This window comes from Molothrus ater, chromosome 23, assembly GCF_012460135.2.
Source record: "Molothrus ater isolate BHLD 08-10-18 breed brown headed cowbird chromosome 23, BPBGC_Mater_1.1, whole genome shotgun sequence".
Lineage (NCBI taxonomy): Eukaryota > Metazoa > Chordata > Aves > Passeriformes > Icteridae > Molothrus > Molothrus ater.
Window position 1 is genome coordinate 115,206 of NC_050500.2, and position 17,915 is coordinate 133,120.

General features: G+C 45.3%; 2 protein-coding genes across 4 annotated transcripts in view; one reads left to right on the forward strand and one right to left on the reverse strand.

Moving 5' to 3' along the window:
* DVL1 (dishevelled segment polarity protein 1) overlaps window positions 1-10,107 on the forward strand; it is a 49,424-nt gene extending 39,317 nt beyond the window's left edge. For 2 of the 3 annotated variants that reach the window (XM_036404799.2, XM_036404800.2), the window contains exons 13-15: window positions 150-317; window positions 1,923-2,129; window positions 5,258-10,107. In XM_036404799.2, coding sequence (XP_036260692.1) covers window positions 150-317; window positions 1,923-2,129; window positions 5,258-5,637 — 755 coding nt within the window. In that variant the 3' untranslated portion in view covers window positions 5,638-10,107. Of the gene's footprint in view, window positions 1-149; window positions 318-1,922; window positions 2,130-3,146; window positions 3,194-5,257 lie in introns of all 3 variants that reach the window. The other variant, XM_036404801.2, reaches the window with a different exon arrangement.
* Window positions 10,108-10,139: 32 nt separating this feature from the next.
* Window positions 10,140-17,043, reverse strand: TAS1R3 (taste 1 receptor member 3). Its single transcript, XM_036404803.2, has 5 exons — window positions 16,626-17,043; window positions 15,009-15,803; window positions 14,328-14,531; window positions 14,072-14,192; window positions 10,140-13,196 (listed from the first exon to the last, which is right to left on the reverse strand). The coding sequence occupies exons 1-5, from the start codon at window positions 16,977-16,979 to the stop codon at window positions 12,271-12,273; spliced, it is 2,400 nt and encodes a 799-aa protein (XP_036260696.2). The 5' UTR covers window positions 16,980-17,043; the 3' UTR covers window positions 10,140-12,270.
* Window positions 17,044-17,915: the final 872 nt, after the last annotated feature.

The window sequence follows — 17,915 nt, forward strand, 5'->3', positions numbered from 1 at the left end:
TTAATGAGCTTTTTTTTTATGTCTGTGACCTCTTCTATTCCATTTATGGCCAGGAAATAAGCTTGGCTCAGACAGTCCCATTTTAGATGTTCATTTGGCACAATGTAGCTGAGATGAGCCCGTGTCTCCCCTTGCTGTGCCCATTTCAGGAGCAGACGTGGTGGACTGGCTTTACACACACGTGGAAGGCTTCAAGGACCGCCGGGAGGCGCGGAAATACGCCAGCTCCATGCTGAAACACGGCTACCTCAGGCACACTGTGAACAAAATCACCTTCTCAGAGCAGTGCTACTACGTCTTCGGAGACCTCTGTGGCAGTAAGTCCCCAGCCGGGAAGGACAGAGCTGGCCCTGTGTCATTGCTGTGCCTTGAGGGTGTCCATTGTCCCCTTGTGTGTCCTCACAAAGAGGGATTTGCATGAGGGTGGCAGAGCTCTGGAGCTGCCCAGTGTAGCCATGATATTTTCTGAAAAATTCTTTTGTTAGGATTTTTTCTCCTGAGAAGCTGAGAGGCCTCAGGAACAAAATGTAACCAATGGTTATCTGCTGCTGTGGAATGCAACAGGTGCATCTTGATTGGTCTCATGTGGTTGTTTTTAATGAATGGCCAATCACAATCCAGCTGTCTTGGACTGTCTGGTCAGTCACAAGATTTTATTATCATTCCTTTCTATTCCTTGCAAGCCTTCTGATGAAATCCTTTCTTCTATTCTTTTAGTATAGTTTTAATATATAATTTTGTTTTAATATAATATATATCATAAATATAATATATATCATAAATATATATAATAAAATAGTAAATCAGCCTTCTGAAACCTGGAGTCAAGATTCTCATCTCTTCCCATGTCAGGGCTGCCTGAAAACTTCCACAGCCCAGAGGAGGTGGAGTCTCTCTGGAGATATTCCAAACCCAGCAGGACACATTCCTGTGTCACCTGCTCCAGAATTGGACAGGGGGATCTCCAGAGGTCCCTTCCATCCCTGCCTCTCCTGGGGTGGCCCAGAACAGGGGACATCACCCTGAAATTGTGTGACAAGTGGCTGGTGCTCCCTGGTAGCAAGGAGAGCTCCTGGAGGAGGATGAACTCATCAAGCAAAGCACTGAGGACAGCAGGATTTATTTCTGGTGGTGCCACACTGATGTCATAGGTTTTAGCTTTTTTATTTTCCAGATTCTGTACTGATGCCTCAGGTTTTAGTTTTTCTCTTTTTCACATTCTGTGCTGCTTTAGTGGGTGGGTCTGGGCTTCATATTATGGGATGGTGAGCTCTGTGCGCAGAGCAGAGAGAAAAAACAATTCCTGCTCCAGCTGGGGACCAAGGACAAATGATCCAAATCTCAGCCCAGGAGCACAAACAGCGTGGGCTGGAGAGAGAAAAACAAGCAGGATGAGACTTCATAAGTGAAAGCTTATTAATTAATTATGAATTATGAATGAATTGTGAATAATTGGACAATGAACTGCAATATGCAAATGGAGCAGAACTTGTAAAAGTGACAGACCCTGTGCCCGGTCGTGCGTTTTGGGACCATTTTGGTTCATCCTGGGTTCATTTGGGGACCAGTTTGGTTCATCCTGGGTTCATTTTGGGACCGTTTGGTTCATCTTGGGTGTAGCCCTGGCTGGGCTCTTGTGCTGCCCAAGGTGGATCCATTGAGGAGAAACTTTTAATAAATTCCTGCTTTATTCTTTAGCTCTGTCTAGTCCCTGTTCTAGGGCAGCTTTCACATTCCCTGCTGTCAGTCCCAGTGGAACAAGGGGATGTCCCCACCCTGTCCTCAACCCTTCCCTCCCCTCTCCCTGCTGTGTGAGAAGGCTGATTCCAAGGCATTGCTAAACTTCAAAAACCTCCATAAATAAATTCACAGTGATCATTTTACCTGCTGAGTAAGAATTTTTCCCCTTTTTTCTTTCCCAGATCTGGCTGCACTGAACCTCAACAACGGTTCCAGCGGCGCCTCTGACCAGGACACCCTGGCTCCTCTCCCACACCCTGCTGCTCCCTGGCCCTTGGGCCAAGGATATCCCTACCAGTACTCTCTGCCCCCTCCTTGTTTCCCCCCAGCCTACCAAGATCCTGGTTTCAGCTATGGCAGTGGCAGTGCAGGCAGCCAGCAAAGTGAAGGTAAGCTGGGACAAAAGCGTTTTATCCCACAGCTCTCATTGTCCCCCATCATCTGCTTGAGGTCCTCGGTGCTCTCTGTGCTTGTCTTGTGTTTTTTTTGCTCCCTGCATGGATTTTGTGCAATGAATTAAAGGTGTTTGTGGCTCTGGAGGAGGGGGTTTGGCTTTCAGCTCTCTGTGGGAAGTGCCAGGTTTAACCCAGGCAGGGATTGCCAGCAGTGGGGTTGGTGTTGCTGGAATTGAGGTGATTTCTCTGCTGCTGGGTTAGAACCAAGGTGCTCTTGGCTTGCAGGTCAGTGCTCAGCACAAAAGGAAAATCACATTTTTTGTAAGTGGGAGGTGGCCAGCCAGGGCTTTCCAGGGCTGAAACACTGCTCCCAGGGAGGAGAGTCTCTGCTGGCAAGTGTGACAGGGACAGGAAGAGAATTCTGCATGGATTAAAGACCTGCCCTCCTCCTTTTCTGCCCTAAATTCATTTTAACCTTAGTAAATTAAATCATGTCCTTTTTTTGCTGTAGAGATGCTATTTTTAATTTTTTATTTTATTTTAGACCACTCCCAGAGTGAGTTTTCCTTTTGGGAATGCTGCCAGTAAAGAAGGGGTGAGGATTCCTTGTGTTTTTTCAGTGAACATCCAATAAATTGGATGTCACTTATCCCTATTCACCACAGCCAGTCAGATTTTACAAAATGGCACAAAAGGGTTTCACAACAGGGGATTTTAGACCAGCTGCATGTCACCTTATCCCAAAATAAGAAATATCCATGAGGAATCTCCCAGAGGCTTTAGAATTGGAAACTGCCCTGGACAGAAAGCGGGGGTGGTTTTTTGGCAGCTGCTTCTGTGAGCTGTAGGAATTCTCTCCCTGCTGCTGGAATAGGAAAGGAAAGGTGGCACTCCTAAAAAGTGCCAGGGTGTTCAGCTCTGAAAGTTTTCCACACTTTTCCTGGTGGAAACCAATTTCTGTGCTGTTTTCTTGCCTTGTAACTGTTATTCCCTTGTTTTGTCCTGAGCAAGCATTAGACTGAAGGATTCCTAGAGGAATGGCTGACTCTAGGGGATTGGTAAGCCTCAAATCCCTCCATGATGAATTCACAGCATGATCATTTTTAGATTCTCGTGACCCCAAATGTTTAGCTGTATTTTGGTTTCGCTTCTTTTCTTAATTTAAAATTTTATTTTTATTTTGAATTGTCTTGGACGCTCGATCTGTCTCAGTGCGGAGTGGTGTGGCATTGGCATATCAACCTGTGGGACTGTGCTGCAGCAGCTCAGAGGGGAGAGAATCAGCTGGGAAAATCCCATCCCCAGGCTCTCCAGAAAATAAATAATCCAAATTTATTATGGTGTCACCCCTCTGGATGGATTTCTCTGCCAGTGCCCTTGCACTGCCCATTAATTGGTGGCCTTTAATCTTTAAATAAAAATCCTGGTGGCCAGGTGGTTCAGGCAGGGGTTGGGAGTGCTGGAGCACAAGGCTGCACTGCTCACTCTTAAAACAGTGTTAAATTTGGGGGTTTGTGTCCTCTCTCATTTTTCTGCACTATTAAATCATAACAATCAGCAAATACCACTGCAGAGACCCAGGCTTGGAATATTCACTTAAAATCCAGTGGTTTTGTGGTCTGTTTTCCATCTCTCTGGCACTCTGCAGAAAATGCAACCTTTCCCCCCAAAATCCAGTGTGGTTTCCCATTTCTCCAATCAGGTGGAGCAGCAGAAAGTGATGGGCAGAAAGTGGTCTGTAATTCAAGAAGGAGCAGCCCAAAATAATTCTCTTTTTCCCATTTCTGTGATTTATTTAAACTCAAAAGCTGGTCCCCTGTTCTGCTGACTGGGGATCTTTTTGGGAAGTCCATTTTGCACTAAGGTGCAGGAATTTAATGGGATATTCCTTAGATTGATTAGTTGGATTTTTAAAAAAATAATTAGTTTGGAACTGTCTCCTAATCCGTCTGTCATGGGAACAGAGCAAGACCTTCAGCTTCCATAAAAAAACAGTTTTGGAAGTTTAGTAAAGCTTGTTTTTAGTAACAACTCAGCTGATACTCAGTGGCAATCCTTTGGTTTTCCAAGGTGATTTAGTGGCCTCTCTTGGGAACAATATCCTGGTGTTACTGATTTGGGGTAGGGCAGCTCAGGAACTGTTTCCTAGGGAATTCTCCAAGCAGGAGATTCTCCAATTCTCCAGCACAAGGCTTTAGTGAGGAATTTTAAAAGGACCTCCCCACTGAAGCCAACAAAACTTCACAGATTTAAGGGTGACAGAGAAGGCAAAGGGGTTTCTTTCAGAAAAGGTGATTTTAAAAGGAATTTTAAAAGGACCTCCCCACTGAAGCAAACAAAACCTGAGTGATTTGAGGGTGACAGAGAAGGCAAAGGGGTTCCTTTTGGAAAAGGTAATTTTAAAAGGACCTCCCCAGTGAAACCAACAAAACCTGAGTGATTTAAAGGGGACTGAGAAGGCAAAAGGGTTCCTTTTGGAAGAGGTAATTTTAGAAGAACCTCCACACTGAGGCCAACAAAACCTCAGGGATTTATGGGTGACAGAGAAGGCAAAGAGGTTTCTTTCAGAAAAGGTAATTTTAAAAGTAATTTTAAAAGGACCTCCCCACTGAAGTCAAAAACCTTGGGGATTGAAGGATGACTGAGAGGGCAAAAGGGTTTCTTTTGGAAAAGGTAATTTTAAAAGGACTTCCCCACTGAAGCCAACAAAACCTCAAGGATTGAAGGGCGACAGAGTAGGCAAAGGGATTTCTTTCAGAAAAGGTAATTTTAAAAAGAATTTTAAAAGGACTGAGTGATTTAAAACCTGAGTGATTGAAGGATAACAGAGTAGGCAGAGGGGTTTCTTTTGGAAAAGGTACAAAATAAAGCAGAGACAATTAGAATTAAACCTCATTTGCTTGAGTCAAACCCCAAATTCCTGCTTTTTTCTGCTGCCTCCCTCTCCTGGACTGGATTTGAGCTGGAATTCAGCTGCTGCTTTCCCTGTGCAAGCCCGGAGCTGTGTCCGTGTGTCCCCATGCATGGCACGACCCCATCGCTGAGCCACCACCAGCACGTGGGCCTCACAGCAGAGCCCAGCTCATCCTGGCTCTTTTTCTCTCCTGTTTTTGGGCTGTTAGGGAGCAAAAGCAGCGGCTCCAACCGGAGCACCAGCGAGACCAGCAGGAGAGCAGCGGGCAGGGAGAAGGAGCGCAGCAAGTCTGGGGGCAGCGGCAGCGAGTCGGAGCCGGGCGCGCGCCGCGAGCGCCCGCTCAGCCAGCTCAGCCAGCGCTCTGCCAGCGACAGGAGCCACCAGAGCCACCACTCTTATGGTCCCCCAGGGCTGCCCCCCTTGTACAGCCTGCCCAAGCTGGGCTCCAAGGGGCTGGGCAGCAGCGGGCCCCCCGGAGCACCCCCGGTGCGCGAGCTGAGCGCTGTGCCGCCCGAGCTCACCGCCAGCCGCCAGTCCTTCCAGAAGGCCATGGGCAACCCTTGCGAGTTCTTCGTGGACATCATGTGAGAGGAAGTGCCTTCAAAAGACTCTGCTTTTTGGTTTGGTTTTTTGGTTTTTTTTTTTTTTTGGGGGGGGGGTGGGTTGTGGGATGCTCGGTTGGAAGAGGCTTGGCTGTCTTGCATGTCACACCTTCCTGTTCGCGAGTGTGTCGCAGAAAAGAGAAAAAAAATCAACAAAACTGAACAAACAAAAAAAAAAAAAAAAAAAAAGAAAAAAAATTACAAACACCCCACTCCTCAAGCTACAAAAATGAAGAACAAAATCTCCTGGGATTGTTAAATCGACGGCATCTTTTTGTTCTGTTTGTTTTTTCTCCCCTGCCCATCTCGTTTTGGATTGTGAATGGCTGGTGTATGTTCACATCTTAATGAGCTTTGGTCATTGTGGCACCTACTTCAGTGGAATTAGTGTCTCTTTCCGGGCTGATTGGAGGACTGCTATTTCACATGACTTCTGAATTCCTGACAATGCATAGGAGCACTTTGATTTTTATTTTTTTTCCCCTGCTTTTTCTCTTGCAAGGACAAAACAAAAAAGGACTGCTGGCTGGTATCGGGGATACTGCCTTGGAATGCTGGTTCTTGGATACATCCATAGCTCTAAGCAGACATGGCACCCACAAGTGCTTGGAAAGGAGCAGGATCCAACCAATTCCTAGAGGAAAACTAACTTGTGGCTACTTTCTGCTGACTAGGCAGTATAAATCAATCTTTCTTGGGTTGAGGGTTTTTTTTAAAAGATATTCTATCAAGGGAGTGCTGGAGTCTTGCTACTGTTTGTGTTCATTGTGCAGAACTTGTAAAGCTATTTCCTTCAGTTATTTCCTTATTTCCCAAGAGGAATTTTCCAGCTGCACTGGGTTCCTGGGCATTTCAGTCACATCCCTGCTGCCAGGTGTGGCTGTTCCCTCTGGATGTGCACTTGCTTGCAGATTGGAAGAGTTATTCCCACAGAAATAGGAAAATTGCTGCAGTTCTGTCAGCTTTGCCCTCTTGAAGGGGCTGTTTATCCCATTCCAGCAGGGAAATCCTGGCTCCCACTGGGACATGGGACATCTTCTTTGTGATCCCTCCTTCCTTTCTCACCTCAATCTTTCTCTTTTTTGTTAAAACAGAGACCTGGAGATGCCTGATCCCCCTGGCAACATTTCTAAGCACAGTGGGCAGAGAAGTGTGAGGGTATCTGAGAACAGATCAGAAATGGAACAAAAAGAAATCCTTACCCTGAAACTGAGTGAGACCCACCCTGGGGCTCCCCAAAAATAAATCCTTCACCCTTGACAGCAAGTTAGACCCACCCTGGAGCTCCTGAAAATTAAATCCTTACATTTGACCCTGAGTTGGACCCACCCTGGAGCTCCCCAAAATTAAATTCTTACCCTGACACTGAGTGAGACTCACTCTGGAGCTCCTCACAGGGAAATCCTTACCCGGACACCAAGGGCGACCCACCTTGGAGCTCCCCAAAAATAAATCCTTACCCCTGACAGCAAGTTAGACCAACCCTGGAGCTCCTCAAAAATAAATCTTTACCCCTGACCCTGAGTTAAACTGACTCTGCAGCTCCCCACAAAGAAATCCTTTTCAAATTCTCAAGAAGAACCCCCTGACTCCTCCTCCTGCTGAGGAGCTCTGCTGTTGAATATCCCCAAGATTTAATTTCTGGCTATTTCTGTTCTGAGGCTCTAGAAATTAAATTCAGGCAGCTTCAGGGATGTTTAAGAAGCTTTTTTGAGGCATGGTGAGCACAGCCATGCTCTCATGTGGCTCATTTAATGACGCCACTCTGGCATTTGACCATGGGGCCATTCCTCAGTTAAATTCTCTTTTGTGAGATCCCTGATGCTGGAAGGATTTAGGGCAGGTGCTTTAAAATCAGTTTTTACTGTAAATAAGCATCTTCTCCACTGGTAAGAAGCTGCTTTTTGGTCTGTTCTGTGCTTTTTTGGGTAAATATCCAAGGTGGATGTGAGGAGAGAACATCTTAGAACAATCTTTGTCTCTGTGTACACACAGTTCATTTGTGAAAATGAAAACCTGACCCTTCAAAATGTTCAAAATTTTCACCCTGAAAACCGACTCTTCAAAATGTCCTTTTAATTCTGATTTTTCCTTCTTTCCTTTTCAAAATGTCCTTTTAATTCTGATTTTTCACTTCTTTCCTTTTCCCACCTCCCTTTGTCAGAGACTCCAGATGTTTGTGGGAATGGGAGACTCAATTTCCCTTTCCTTTCCACAGGAGCCAGGAATTCGGGAAACTCTCACTCAGCCCATTTCTGGGCTTCTAAATTAATTTCCTTTGCAAAAACCTCCCCCAAAAAAGGCTGCCCAAGGCTTCTGAAAGCAGAGCTTTCATCACCACCCTTGGGTGGCTCCTCCAAAAGAGGCCCTGCCTAAAGCTTGACTGTACGACAGTCAGGAAGGGACTTTTTTGTCCTTCCCTCCTCCTCCCACATGCGAAGCTGACTTGGTCAATTATTCTGAAAGACTGGCACTTAAGTCAGGGTGAAGGAGTGGTGGGATTCTGCTCTGTCTCCAGAAGACACTGCTGAGCAGGCTGTGACGTTACTGACAATCACTAGTGGTTCTACTTTTAAATTAATTGTGATTTTTTTTCTGGCATTTTATGTATTATTATTTCTCTGGCTCTGTTTGTTTTAAGGCAAAACTCAAAGGGCTGGAGGAAAAAAAAAAATCTCCTTTTAATATTTTCAAAAAAAGAGATTAAAGCTGGGGGCTGAGCTTTTCACCCATATTTAATTTCCATATTTAATTTCCAAGAGTTGCAGTTTCCACACCTGCTGGGGGTTGGCTTTTGTCTCGTGGTTTTGCTGTTGGCAGAAACTGTTCTGTGTCTTGCTGGTCTTTGCTGCTATGTTGAAAAAATGACTTTTTTTTAAAATGTGTGTGCTTGTGGGTCACCCTGGGACGAGGCTGGGAGTCCCCAGCAGATGTGGGAATTTTTTTTTTTGCTGAGGAAATTCAGGCTGGAGGAGGTGGATCCTCTTGAACAGTGCAATATTGAACAGTGACACAAAAATCTGCATTTTTTTCCCTCCCCATCCTGGGCTGAAAGTCGGGTCTGAATCTTTGCCAGATCTGTTTCCTCAAGGGAACAAAAATGAGATTTCCTAAATCCCATCCTTTGTGTCTTTCCTGTCCTGCTGCATTCCCTGCAGGATCCTGTGCCAGCCATGCCAAGGGAGCTGCCCACAGTGCAGGGGAATTGTGCCGGGGAAAAGAAAATTTGGAGGCTGGAGTGCTGCAGAGCCAAAATTTCTTACCCACCAGGGCCTGCAAGTGAATTTTGATGAATTTTGATGAATTTTGCTGAATTTTGATGAATTTGGGCTCCAGCATTTCTTACCCACCAGGGCCTGCAAGTGAATTTTGATGAATTTTGATGAATTTTGATGAATTTTGATGAATTTTGATGAATTTTGATGAATTTTGATGAATTTGGGCTCCAGCATTTCTTACCCACCAGGGCCTGAAGGTGAATTTTGCTGAATTTTGGTGGATTTTGGCTCCAGCATTTCTTACCCACCAGGGCCTGCAGGTGAATTTTGCTGAATTTTGATGGATTTTGATGGATTTTGGTAGATTTTGGCTCCAGGGAGAGCTTTGCTGTGCAGGGCATGGGAGCACCCTCAGAGCAGGAGCCCGAAGGAATTGGGTTAAAGCAATTCTTCGATTATTTTTTCAAATAATGTTATTTTTATTCTGCAGCTGAGCTCCCCCCTCCCTGCAGCAGGGATGTTTGGGGGCTTCTGGAAAAGGGGCAGAAAAAACTTGGGGTGATTTCTCTCACCCCAAGAGGCAGCATCTGCACAGGAGGTGTCCCCACCCAGTATTTAAGCCCTGAAGAGTAAATTTTTTTTGGCAAATAGTCTTAAAAGCATGCTGGTGTCTTTTGCCTCCTGTTAATGAATCTGCTTTTCTAAGGAATCAGTCCCCTGGACACTTTATCCAAAGGTTTTATTGGATGGCAAGCAATGATGCACAGATGTTGAATTTTGCTACGATTTTTATTTTCTCTCTGATTTTTGTTCTCTCCCCTCCCGAGACTTGACAGCTCATGGGTTGATGTAATTGTTTTGGTTTTGGTTTTTTTTTATTTTAATTTTTTGTTTTTGTTTTGCATTTAACTGGATTGTAATAAGATTGACTTAAAATTATTAATTCTAATCAGTGATTAGAAATACATGTAAAGAATTTTATGTACAGTAGAGGAACAAAGTTTCATGATTTTAAATAATGAAAACCCAGAACTATCACCTATTCTAGAACTGGTTCTACTCCAAGAGTGACCTCTTATTAGCATGGACTGCACTGTTCCTGTTAAATGTCTATTGCATAATTGAATTCTTTTTTGTAGATATTGTATTAAAACCCAAGTGTCTGTATAGTTAATATATAGCTGCTTATGTGTAAATGCTATTTTAAACACTAAAAAGCTTTTAATTTTATGTGATAACCACAGTGTATGTGTTCAGTTCTTTGCAGTATTTCATTGTGATTTATTTCCTAAACCTTGCCAATTTTTGGACTCTCCAGCAGAATCAAGAATCACTGGGACACCCTTTGTAAATTCTGCTGAGCCTTGGGTTTGTCAGGACACCCTGGAGGCTCAGCTGGACTTGAGATTTGAAGGTTTTTCCAGCCTCAAATTATTCTGATTTTCCAGCTTAAATAAAAAGAACAAGCACAGCTTGGTGAGGCAGATTCCTTCTTCCCAGCTGGTACAGATCACACAGCAAGGGGAGAGTGAAACAGCATTTAAATACCATAAATCCCAGCATTTTCCAGTGAGGAGGATATGAAATAATCAGAATTTAAATGAAAATTAAATGGTCAGAATTTAGGTGAATATTAAATGATTAGAATTTAAGTGTATATTGAATGGTCAGAATTTAAGTAAATATCAAATGATCAGAGTTTAGATGAATATTAAATGGTCAGAATTTAGGTGAATATTAAATGATCGGAATTTAAGTGAATATTGAATGGGTCAGAATTTAAGTGAATATCCAATGATCAGAGTTTAGGTGAATATCAAATGGTCAGAATTTAGGTGAATATTAAATGGTCAGAATTTAAGTGAATCTTAAATGGTCAGAATTTTGGACAGCCTTTTCCTGCAGGGCCTGGTGGAGTTAAATCAGATTTTTTTCCTTTCCCTATTTCTGGAATGATGATCAAAAGTTATTTAATGTTTCTCTGCTATGGAGCCACAGCCCTGGAGGAGGAATACTGAGAACTTCAGGTGGTTGTGAAGAATTCCTGCAGGCTCCAGGAACAAGAACTCCAGGCTCCAGGTCAGAGTTTTTGTTTTTTAAATCACACTGAGGAATAATTTTAGATGGAGGTGATCACAAAAATTGGGGACAAATAACTTTGCCGTGCACCAAAAAGTTCTTTTTTTTTTTTTTTTTTTAATGAAAATGTTCAGTGGTTTAGATTAATTTACAAATTCTTTAAAAAAACTTTTAGGGAAAAAAAGAGCAGAAATGGAAAAACTTTTAAGGAATAAAAGAGCAGAATAATTCCTTGTCAACAGGAGTGGGGAAAAGAAAAACCTTGGTGATGTGACTGGGTACTGACTGGATACTGCCTGGCAAAAATGTGAAGTTTTGGGTGAATTTTGCCTGATTTTGGGGAGGGAGGAAGTTTCTGCTGTGCCTTTGGAGGGTGAGATTTGCACAGAGCTCATTTCCATGAGCCTGTCCCTGATTTTCATGGAACACAAATGGACTGAGCTGGGATTTGAATGGGAAATGCCTCCTCTGTGTCCCACACAGCACTGCTGGCACCTGCCAGAATGTTCTTTTTACTCCTCTTTTATTGGGTTTATTTGACAATTCTGACAAGGCTTGGGAAAGGCTGATACCTGCCAGAATGTTCTTTTTATTTCTGTTTTATTGGATATATTTGATATATCAGAATTATTGTATAAATCTTACAAGGTTTGGGAAAGGCTGGTACCTGCCAGAATGTTCTTTTTGCTCCTCTTTTATTGGGTGTATTTGATATATTAGAATTATTGTATTATTCTGACAAGGCTTGTGGAAGGATTCCTGGATCCATCTCAGGAGCTGTTAATTAATAAGAAAGGGAAATTACTGGAAGTGTTTAGAGGGAAGTGCTGTTGGTGACTCACACTGCCAGACTTGAGAGATTGGTGTAAAATATCATTTCTGGAGGTTCTTCCATTAACTGAACCTAATTTTGCTCCTTTTTGGGGCTGAAATGTGTTTGCAGAGAGGAGGGAGAGGATGGACTTGTGAGCCCTGTGCTTTCACAACTCTAATTCAGATGTGATTGTTCCTGGGGCCACAAAGTGCTCATAAACAGGATTTTCTCCTTAAAATGCAACTTCTGTGAGGAGCAGGTGCCACAAGGAGTGGTTTATTGTCTGCTGGTGCAGACAATAAAAGTGCTCATTTTCTCTTTAAAATCAACAGGATTTTCTCCTTAAAATCCAACTTCTGTGAGGAGCAGGTGCCACAAGGAGTAGTTTATTGTCTGTCCTCCTCTTGCTGCTCCTCAGAGTGGTTCTGGCAGTAATAAAAGTGCTCATAAACAGGATTTTCTCCTTAAAATCCAAATTCTGTGAGGAGCAGGTGCCACAGGCTGTGGTTTATTGTCTGTCCTCCTCTGGCTGCTCATCAGAAAGGTTCTGGCAATAATCCCTCGTGTTCAGATCAGGCCTGAACACCAAGATGTAGCACTTGGGCACAAAGTAACTGCCCAAAATGCCCAGGGTGGTGGCCAGGATGGTACAGATCTGGGTGACAGCCCTGAGCACTGTCCTGAGCGTGGCAAAAATCACCAGGAAGAAAATCCAGATGATGAAATAGATGAAGGTGGCAAAGGTGATGCCCCTGGCCACGTTGTACCTCTTGCCTGGGGTCTGCACCATGAAGGTGCACAGGAAGCAGACGAAGGCCAGGCAGCTGTTGTAGCCATGCAGGAGGGCAAAAGCAGCCCAGGACTGGGTGCCACACACCAGCAGCACCTCCCTGGGCAGGGATTCATAGTCAGCCACCAGGTAATCAGGGCCCAGGTGGAGGTGGCACCAGCAGAGCAACACCTGGGTGAGGATGGACACGGCCACCACCAGCCAGGCCCTGCCGTGGGTCACCCAGCGCAGCAGCCTGGGGGCACAGCGGGGGAATTCTGTCACCAGGGTGATCTCCAGGGCCTTGGGCAGCAGGGAGGAGAGGCAGCCATTGAGGCACAGGGCATAGCAGAGCTGCTGCAGCGGGCACAGCGCCGCGCTGGGCCTGCCCACGTGCAGGCAGCAGCTGAGGCTCTGCAGCAGCAGCCAGAGCAGGGCCAGGAGGCTCCTGGCACCTCCTGCCAGCTGCACCAGGGGGCTCTGCAGGTGCTGCAGGAACAGCAGGGCTGCCCCGCAGCTCAGGGCTGCAGTGAGGGCCACCAGGGTCAGCAGGGCCACGGCCAGGGGTTCATCCCAGGACAGGAACCGCTCGGTGCGGTCGTGGCAGCGCGTGCTGCGGGTGGGAGCCCACTGGTGCTGTGGGCACGGGGAGCAGCTGGTGCTGTCTGCAAAGAGAGACTGATCAGCACTGGAGACCTGTTGAGGTGGGATTTCAACCCCCCCAGAACTCAGGCCCCTCCCCTGAAGATGCCCTGATGGGTATCACCACAGACGTGGCGTTTGGGGTGAAAAAAAAGTGTCTCCAGCCAGCCATAAGTGTCTCTGGGGTGAAACACCACACACCCAGTGAAACACCACACATTCAGCCGTCCAAAAGTGGTTTTGGGGTGAAAAGTATCTCCAGTTAGCCAAAAGTGTCTCTGGGATGACACATCACACATCCAGCTGACCAAAAGTGTCTCTGGGGTGATCCAACTGGCCAAAAGTGTCTCTGGGGTGAAACACCACACACCCAGCCAGCTAAAAGTGCCTGGGGTGAAACACCACAGTTGCTCCTGTTTGGTTCAGCACCAAGGGCCAGACAAGCTCAGGCAAGTCCCATCCAGATATATTGGTAAATATTCCAATAGGGACCTGCCACCCCTGGGGGAGGATCACACAGGGATCTGGTGGTGGTTTGGGTGGTGTTTCCCCTCCCTCCAAGGTGTGTTGGATGTCCAGAGTTTGTGGTAGTTCAGCCTCTGCTTTTCCACCCTCATCCCTGAAGGATCCTTGTGTTTCTTGCCTCTATTTCCTTCCCCCAGCAATCCCAGGATTTTATCCTCTGCCTCTCTTCTACCCATGCCCTCAGAATTCCATCCTAGCCCTCTCTCCAAGCTCTGCAGATAAAACATAAATGTTGTCCTCATTTTCCTTCCCTCTGGGCCCAACAGGGGCAGGTCCCAGTGAGGAGCAAGACAGGGAGGAGAGCTTCCAGCTCATCACCTCAGCCTGGAGACAGAATAATCCACTTAAAGCCTTTCAATTGCCCAGAGCTCACCTGTGCTGCTCCAGAAGGTGTTTTCTGAGCAGTCTGTGCAGTCATAGCAGCAGAGGTTGAATCCTTTTATTCTTCTGAATTGCCCTGGTTGGCAGCGCCTGAAGCACTCGGATGTGGGCTCCTGGCAAAGGGCAGGAGTGAACATCAGCCAGGATGAATAAATCTCCAAGAAATCAGAAGGAACTGATCGGAAGGAACTGATCAGAAGGAAATGATGGAAGGAACTGATCAGAAGTAAGGAATGTGCCATTTTTACCTTCTTGTCTGGGGTGTGGAACTGGATCTGGGACGTCCGGACGTACAGGGACTGGTCGTAGTCCCCCACGGGCAGGTAGGTGACAGTGCCATCCCTCCAGTCCCAGAGGATCAGTTTGTAGCCCGTGTTTGTGCCGTGGGATTGATCAAACCTGAAGCTCTGCCCGTTCACCTCAAAGGGGAGGGTGTTCATGAAGTGCAGCAGCTGGGGAGGAAATGAAATCAAAATGGATTTTGGTCCAGTTCTTGTTTGGAGGTGACAGTTCTGCCAGCTGACATCAGCTGTGCCTTAGGTGGGCTAAGATTGTGCCAACCTGGCTGTGAGGTGACAAAAATTGGCTGTTTGTCCCTCAGATCTGCCCTCACCTGTAGGGCAACAGCCTGGTCAGAAAGCGAGAAAACTTTGTTTTCTCACAGTGGATTTGGGAGACTTTTTAGGGAGCTGTAGAAAAACAATGATAACTTGTTATATAAACAACCTGCAGGTGCTGTTTTCCTACTCTGTTTGTTCTTCTCAAGGACTGTTTGTGAGAAAGATGTTCTTGTTAATTATCCAGTCAAGTAGAATGTGTCAAATCTGTCTATGAAAGAGAGGATTTTCATATTAAACTTGAAAGGGACTATCCTGCAAACCAGCCTTGGAGTGAATTTGTGCCATTTCTGCCTCAATGGTGCCACTCACCTGCCAGGACCTGACAGGTGTTTTGGGACACCCTTTGGAGGTGCAGCCCAGAGCCCTGTGCAGGGCATGGGCCACGCTGTACACGGCCACGTGCACGGGCTGCACCGGTGTCACCCCCAGCATGGGCCAGATGTCCCCGAGGGTGACATTGCCACACTGCCCACAGTGCGTGTCCAACACCTCGGTGTCCTCCAGCCCGCTGAGCTCCCGGGAGCGCCGGCAGAACTCCTCCTGAGCCACAGAGCTGAACAGCTCAGCCACGAACTCCTGGAAGCCTGGCACTGTCCCTGTCCTCATGACAAAGCCCAGCACTGTCCCCACGCTCTGGATGTTGGGGACAGAGGTGGCGATGTCCGACAGCAGCCAGGCCTCGCTGCCCAGCCAGACCTTCTTGCCCAGCCCCATGGCCAGGCTGTGCTGCAGCAGGGCCTGGGCTGGCACGCTGTGTGCAAACAGCACGATCACGTTGACTTTGGTGCTGTTAATTAATTTAATTGTGTTCTCCAGCTGCTTGGTGGCGTCAGGCTCGGCCAGCTCAGTGGGGATGAGCCCCTCGAAGGCGATGCAGATGCTGTTGGTGCCAGCCATGCTGAGGAAGAGCGCCTGGGCTCCCCGGCCGTACTCATCATCGCTGGCCACCGTGGCCACCCAGTTCCAGCCAAAGTGGTTGAGGAGCAGCACCACGGCCTCCACCAGGTTCTTGTCGCTGGGCACCGTGCGGTAGAAGGACGGGTAGAGCTCCGTGTTGCTCAGGGCCTCGCTGCTGGCACCGTAGCTCACCTGGAGGGGAAAGATCTCACAAAGAATTCCAAAAGTTTATTAACACCTTATCAAAAATACAACATTGAATGGAAAAATTCTTAAAAAGCTTGGGAAAGGATTCTTGGATGCATCTCGGAGCTGTTGAGTAAGAAATTTACTTGAGAAATTTCTGTAAGAAATTTACATTATTATTTAAGAAATTTCCATAAGAAATTTATATTAATACTTGAGAAATTAATATTAAAACATAAATTTCTATAAGAAATTTCTATTAAAACTTGAGAAACTCCTATAAGAAATTTGTATTAATATTTAATAAATTTCTGTAAGAAATTTATATTAATACTTAAGAAATTTCTATAGGAAATGTATATTAATACTTAAGAAATTACTATAAGAAATTTATATTAAAACTTCAGAAATTCCTATAAGAAATTTATACTAATACTTGAGAAATTACTGTAAGAAATTTTATAAGAAAAGGAAACTACAAGGAGTGTTTAGAGGGTTAGACAGTCATATAAAACATCAATTCTGGAGTTTGTTTCATTACCCAAAGGGGAGAATCGTGCTTCTCCAGAGAGGAGCTGGAGCTGTTCACTAAGAAATTTACTTAAATTCATATAAGAAGTTTATATTAATAGTTAAGAAATTACTATAAAAATTATATTAAAACTTAAGAAATTACTACAAGAAATTTATATTGAAACTTATTAAATTACTAGAAGAAATTTGATAAGAAAAGGAAATTACGAGTAGTGTTTAGAGGGTTCGGCATTCACACAAACCGTCAGTTCTGGAGTTTGTTTCATTACCTACAAGGGAGAATCCTGCTCCTGCAGAGAGGTTTTTTACCTGTGGGATGAGGAAGGAGCTGAAGAGCTTGGCCGTGAGCAGGCACAGGTCGGATTTGTGGGGCCCGATGACGGCGGTGACGCGGGGCTGGTACTCGCTGTAGTCACACAGGACCCCGATGGCCCTGGTGCCATTGCGGGTGAGGAAGAGGAGGCTGGGCTGAAGGGCCACCAGGGGCTCAAAGCAGGTGTCACGCAGGTCATAGCCCAGGGTGAGCCCTGGCAGCAGCCAGCTGCTGTTGTTGATCTGCTCGATGGCAAACCTCATGGCCAGAGCCCAGATCAGCCCATCCGTGAATAACCTGGGGACAGCAGGGACAGGACCTGTGCTGCACCTGGGACTGAGCTTCTTCATGCAGGAAAAGCTAATTTTTTATTAGATATTTTATTAGCATAACTGATTTTTATAGATATTTTAAAATAATTATTTTATTAGCATAACAGATTTTATACATATTTTTATAGAATTATTTTTATTAGCATAACTTGTTTTTATACATTTTATATAATTATTAGCATAACTGATTTTTATACATATTTTTATAGAATTATATTATTAGCATAACAGATTTTATATATTTTTATAGAATTATTTTATTAGAATAACTTATTTTTATCCATTTTTCATGTTTATATTTTTCTATACTTCTTTTATTAACATAACTTATTTTTATACCTATATTTCTACATTTATTTATATATTTAGGTGTTTGATTATTTTACAATTTAACTGTGTGATTCAATTTAACTGATTCATTTACAATGTAACTGTTTTATTCAGTTTAACTGATTTTTTTACAACTTAAGTGTTTGCTTCAAACCCCTAGGAAGCCAGTGCCACTAAAACCTTTTATCAAGGTGAGACCAAAGCTTGTCAGCACCAAAAAACCACAAACCCGTTTCCATTCTGGGACCTGGTGATGTCCCAGTGCTCCAGCTCTCCTCTATCCCGTGGCATGTTTTCCCTTTTCCCCCAGCCCCAGCCCTCACCTGTCACAGAGCAGCGGGGTGGGCTCAGAGCGAGCGGCCAGGTTCAGGGTGTCCTTCCCAAAGGGGAACAAACCCCCCAGGACGAAATCTCCAGGCCTGCTGAGCTGGGCTGAGAGACACCAGGGGCTCAGAGGGGCAGCCCGGGCACAGCCCAGGCACAGCCCCAGCCCCAGCCCCAGCCCCAGCTGCATTTTCAGGGACATCTGGGAAATCCAGGCTCAGATGCTCCTGGAACGTCTCTTTAAATCGAGCTCAGAGGGGTTGAAGTGATGGGGAGGAATTTGTTTGGCAAAATGCAATG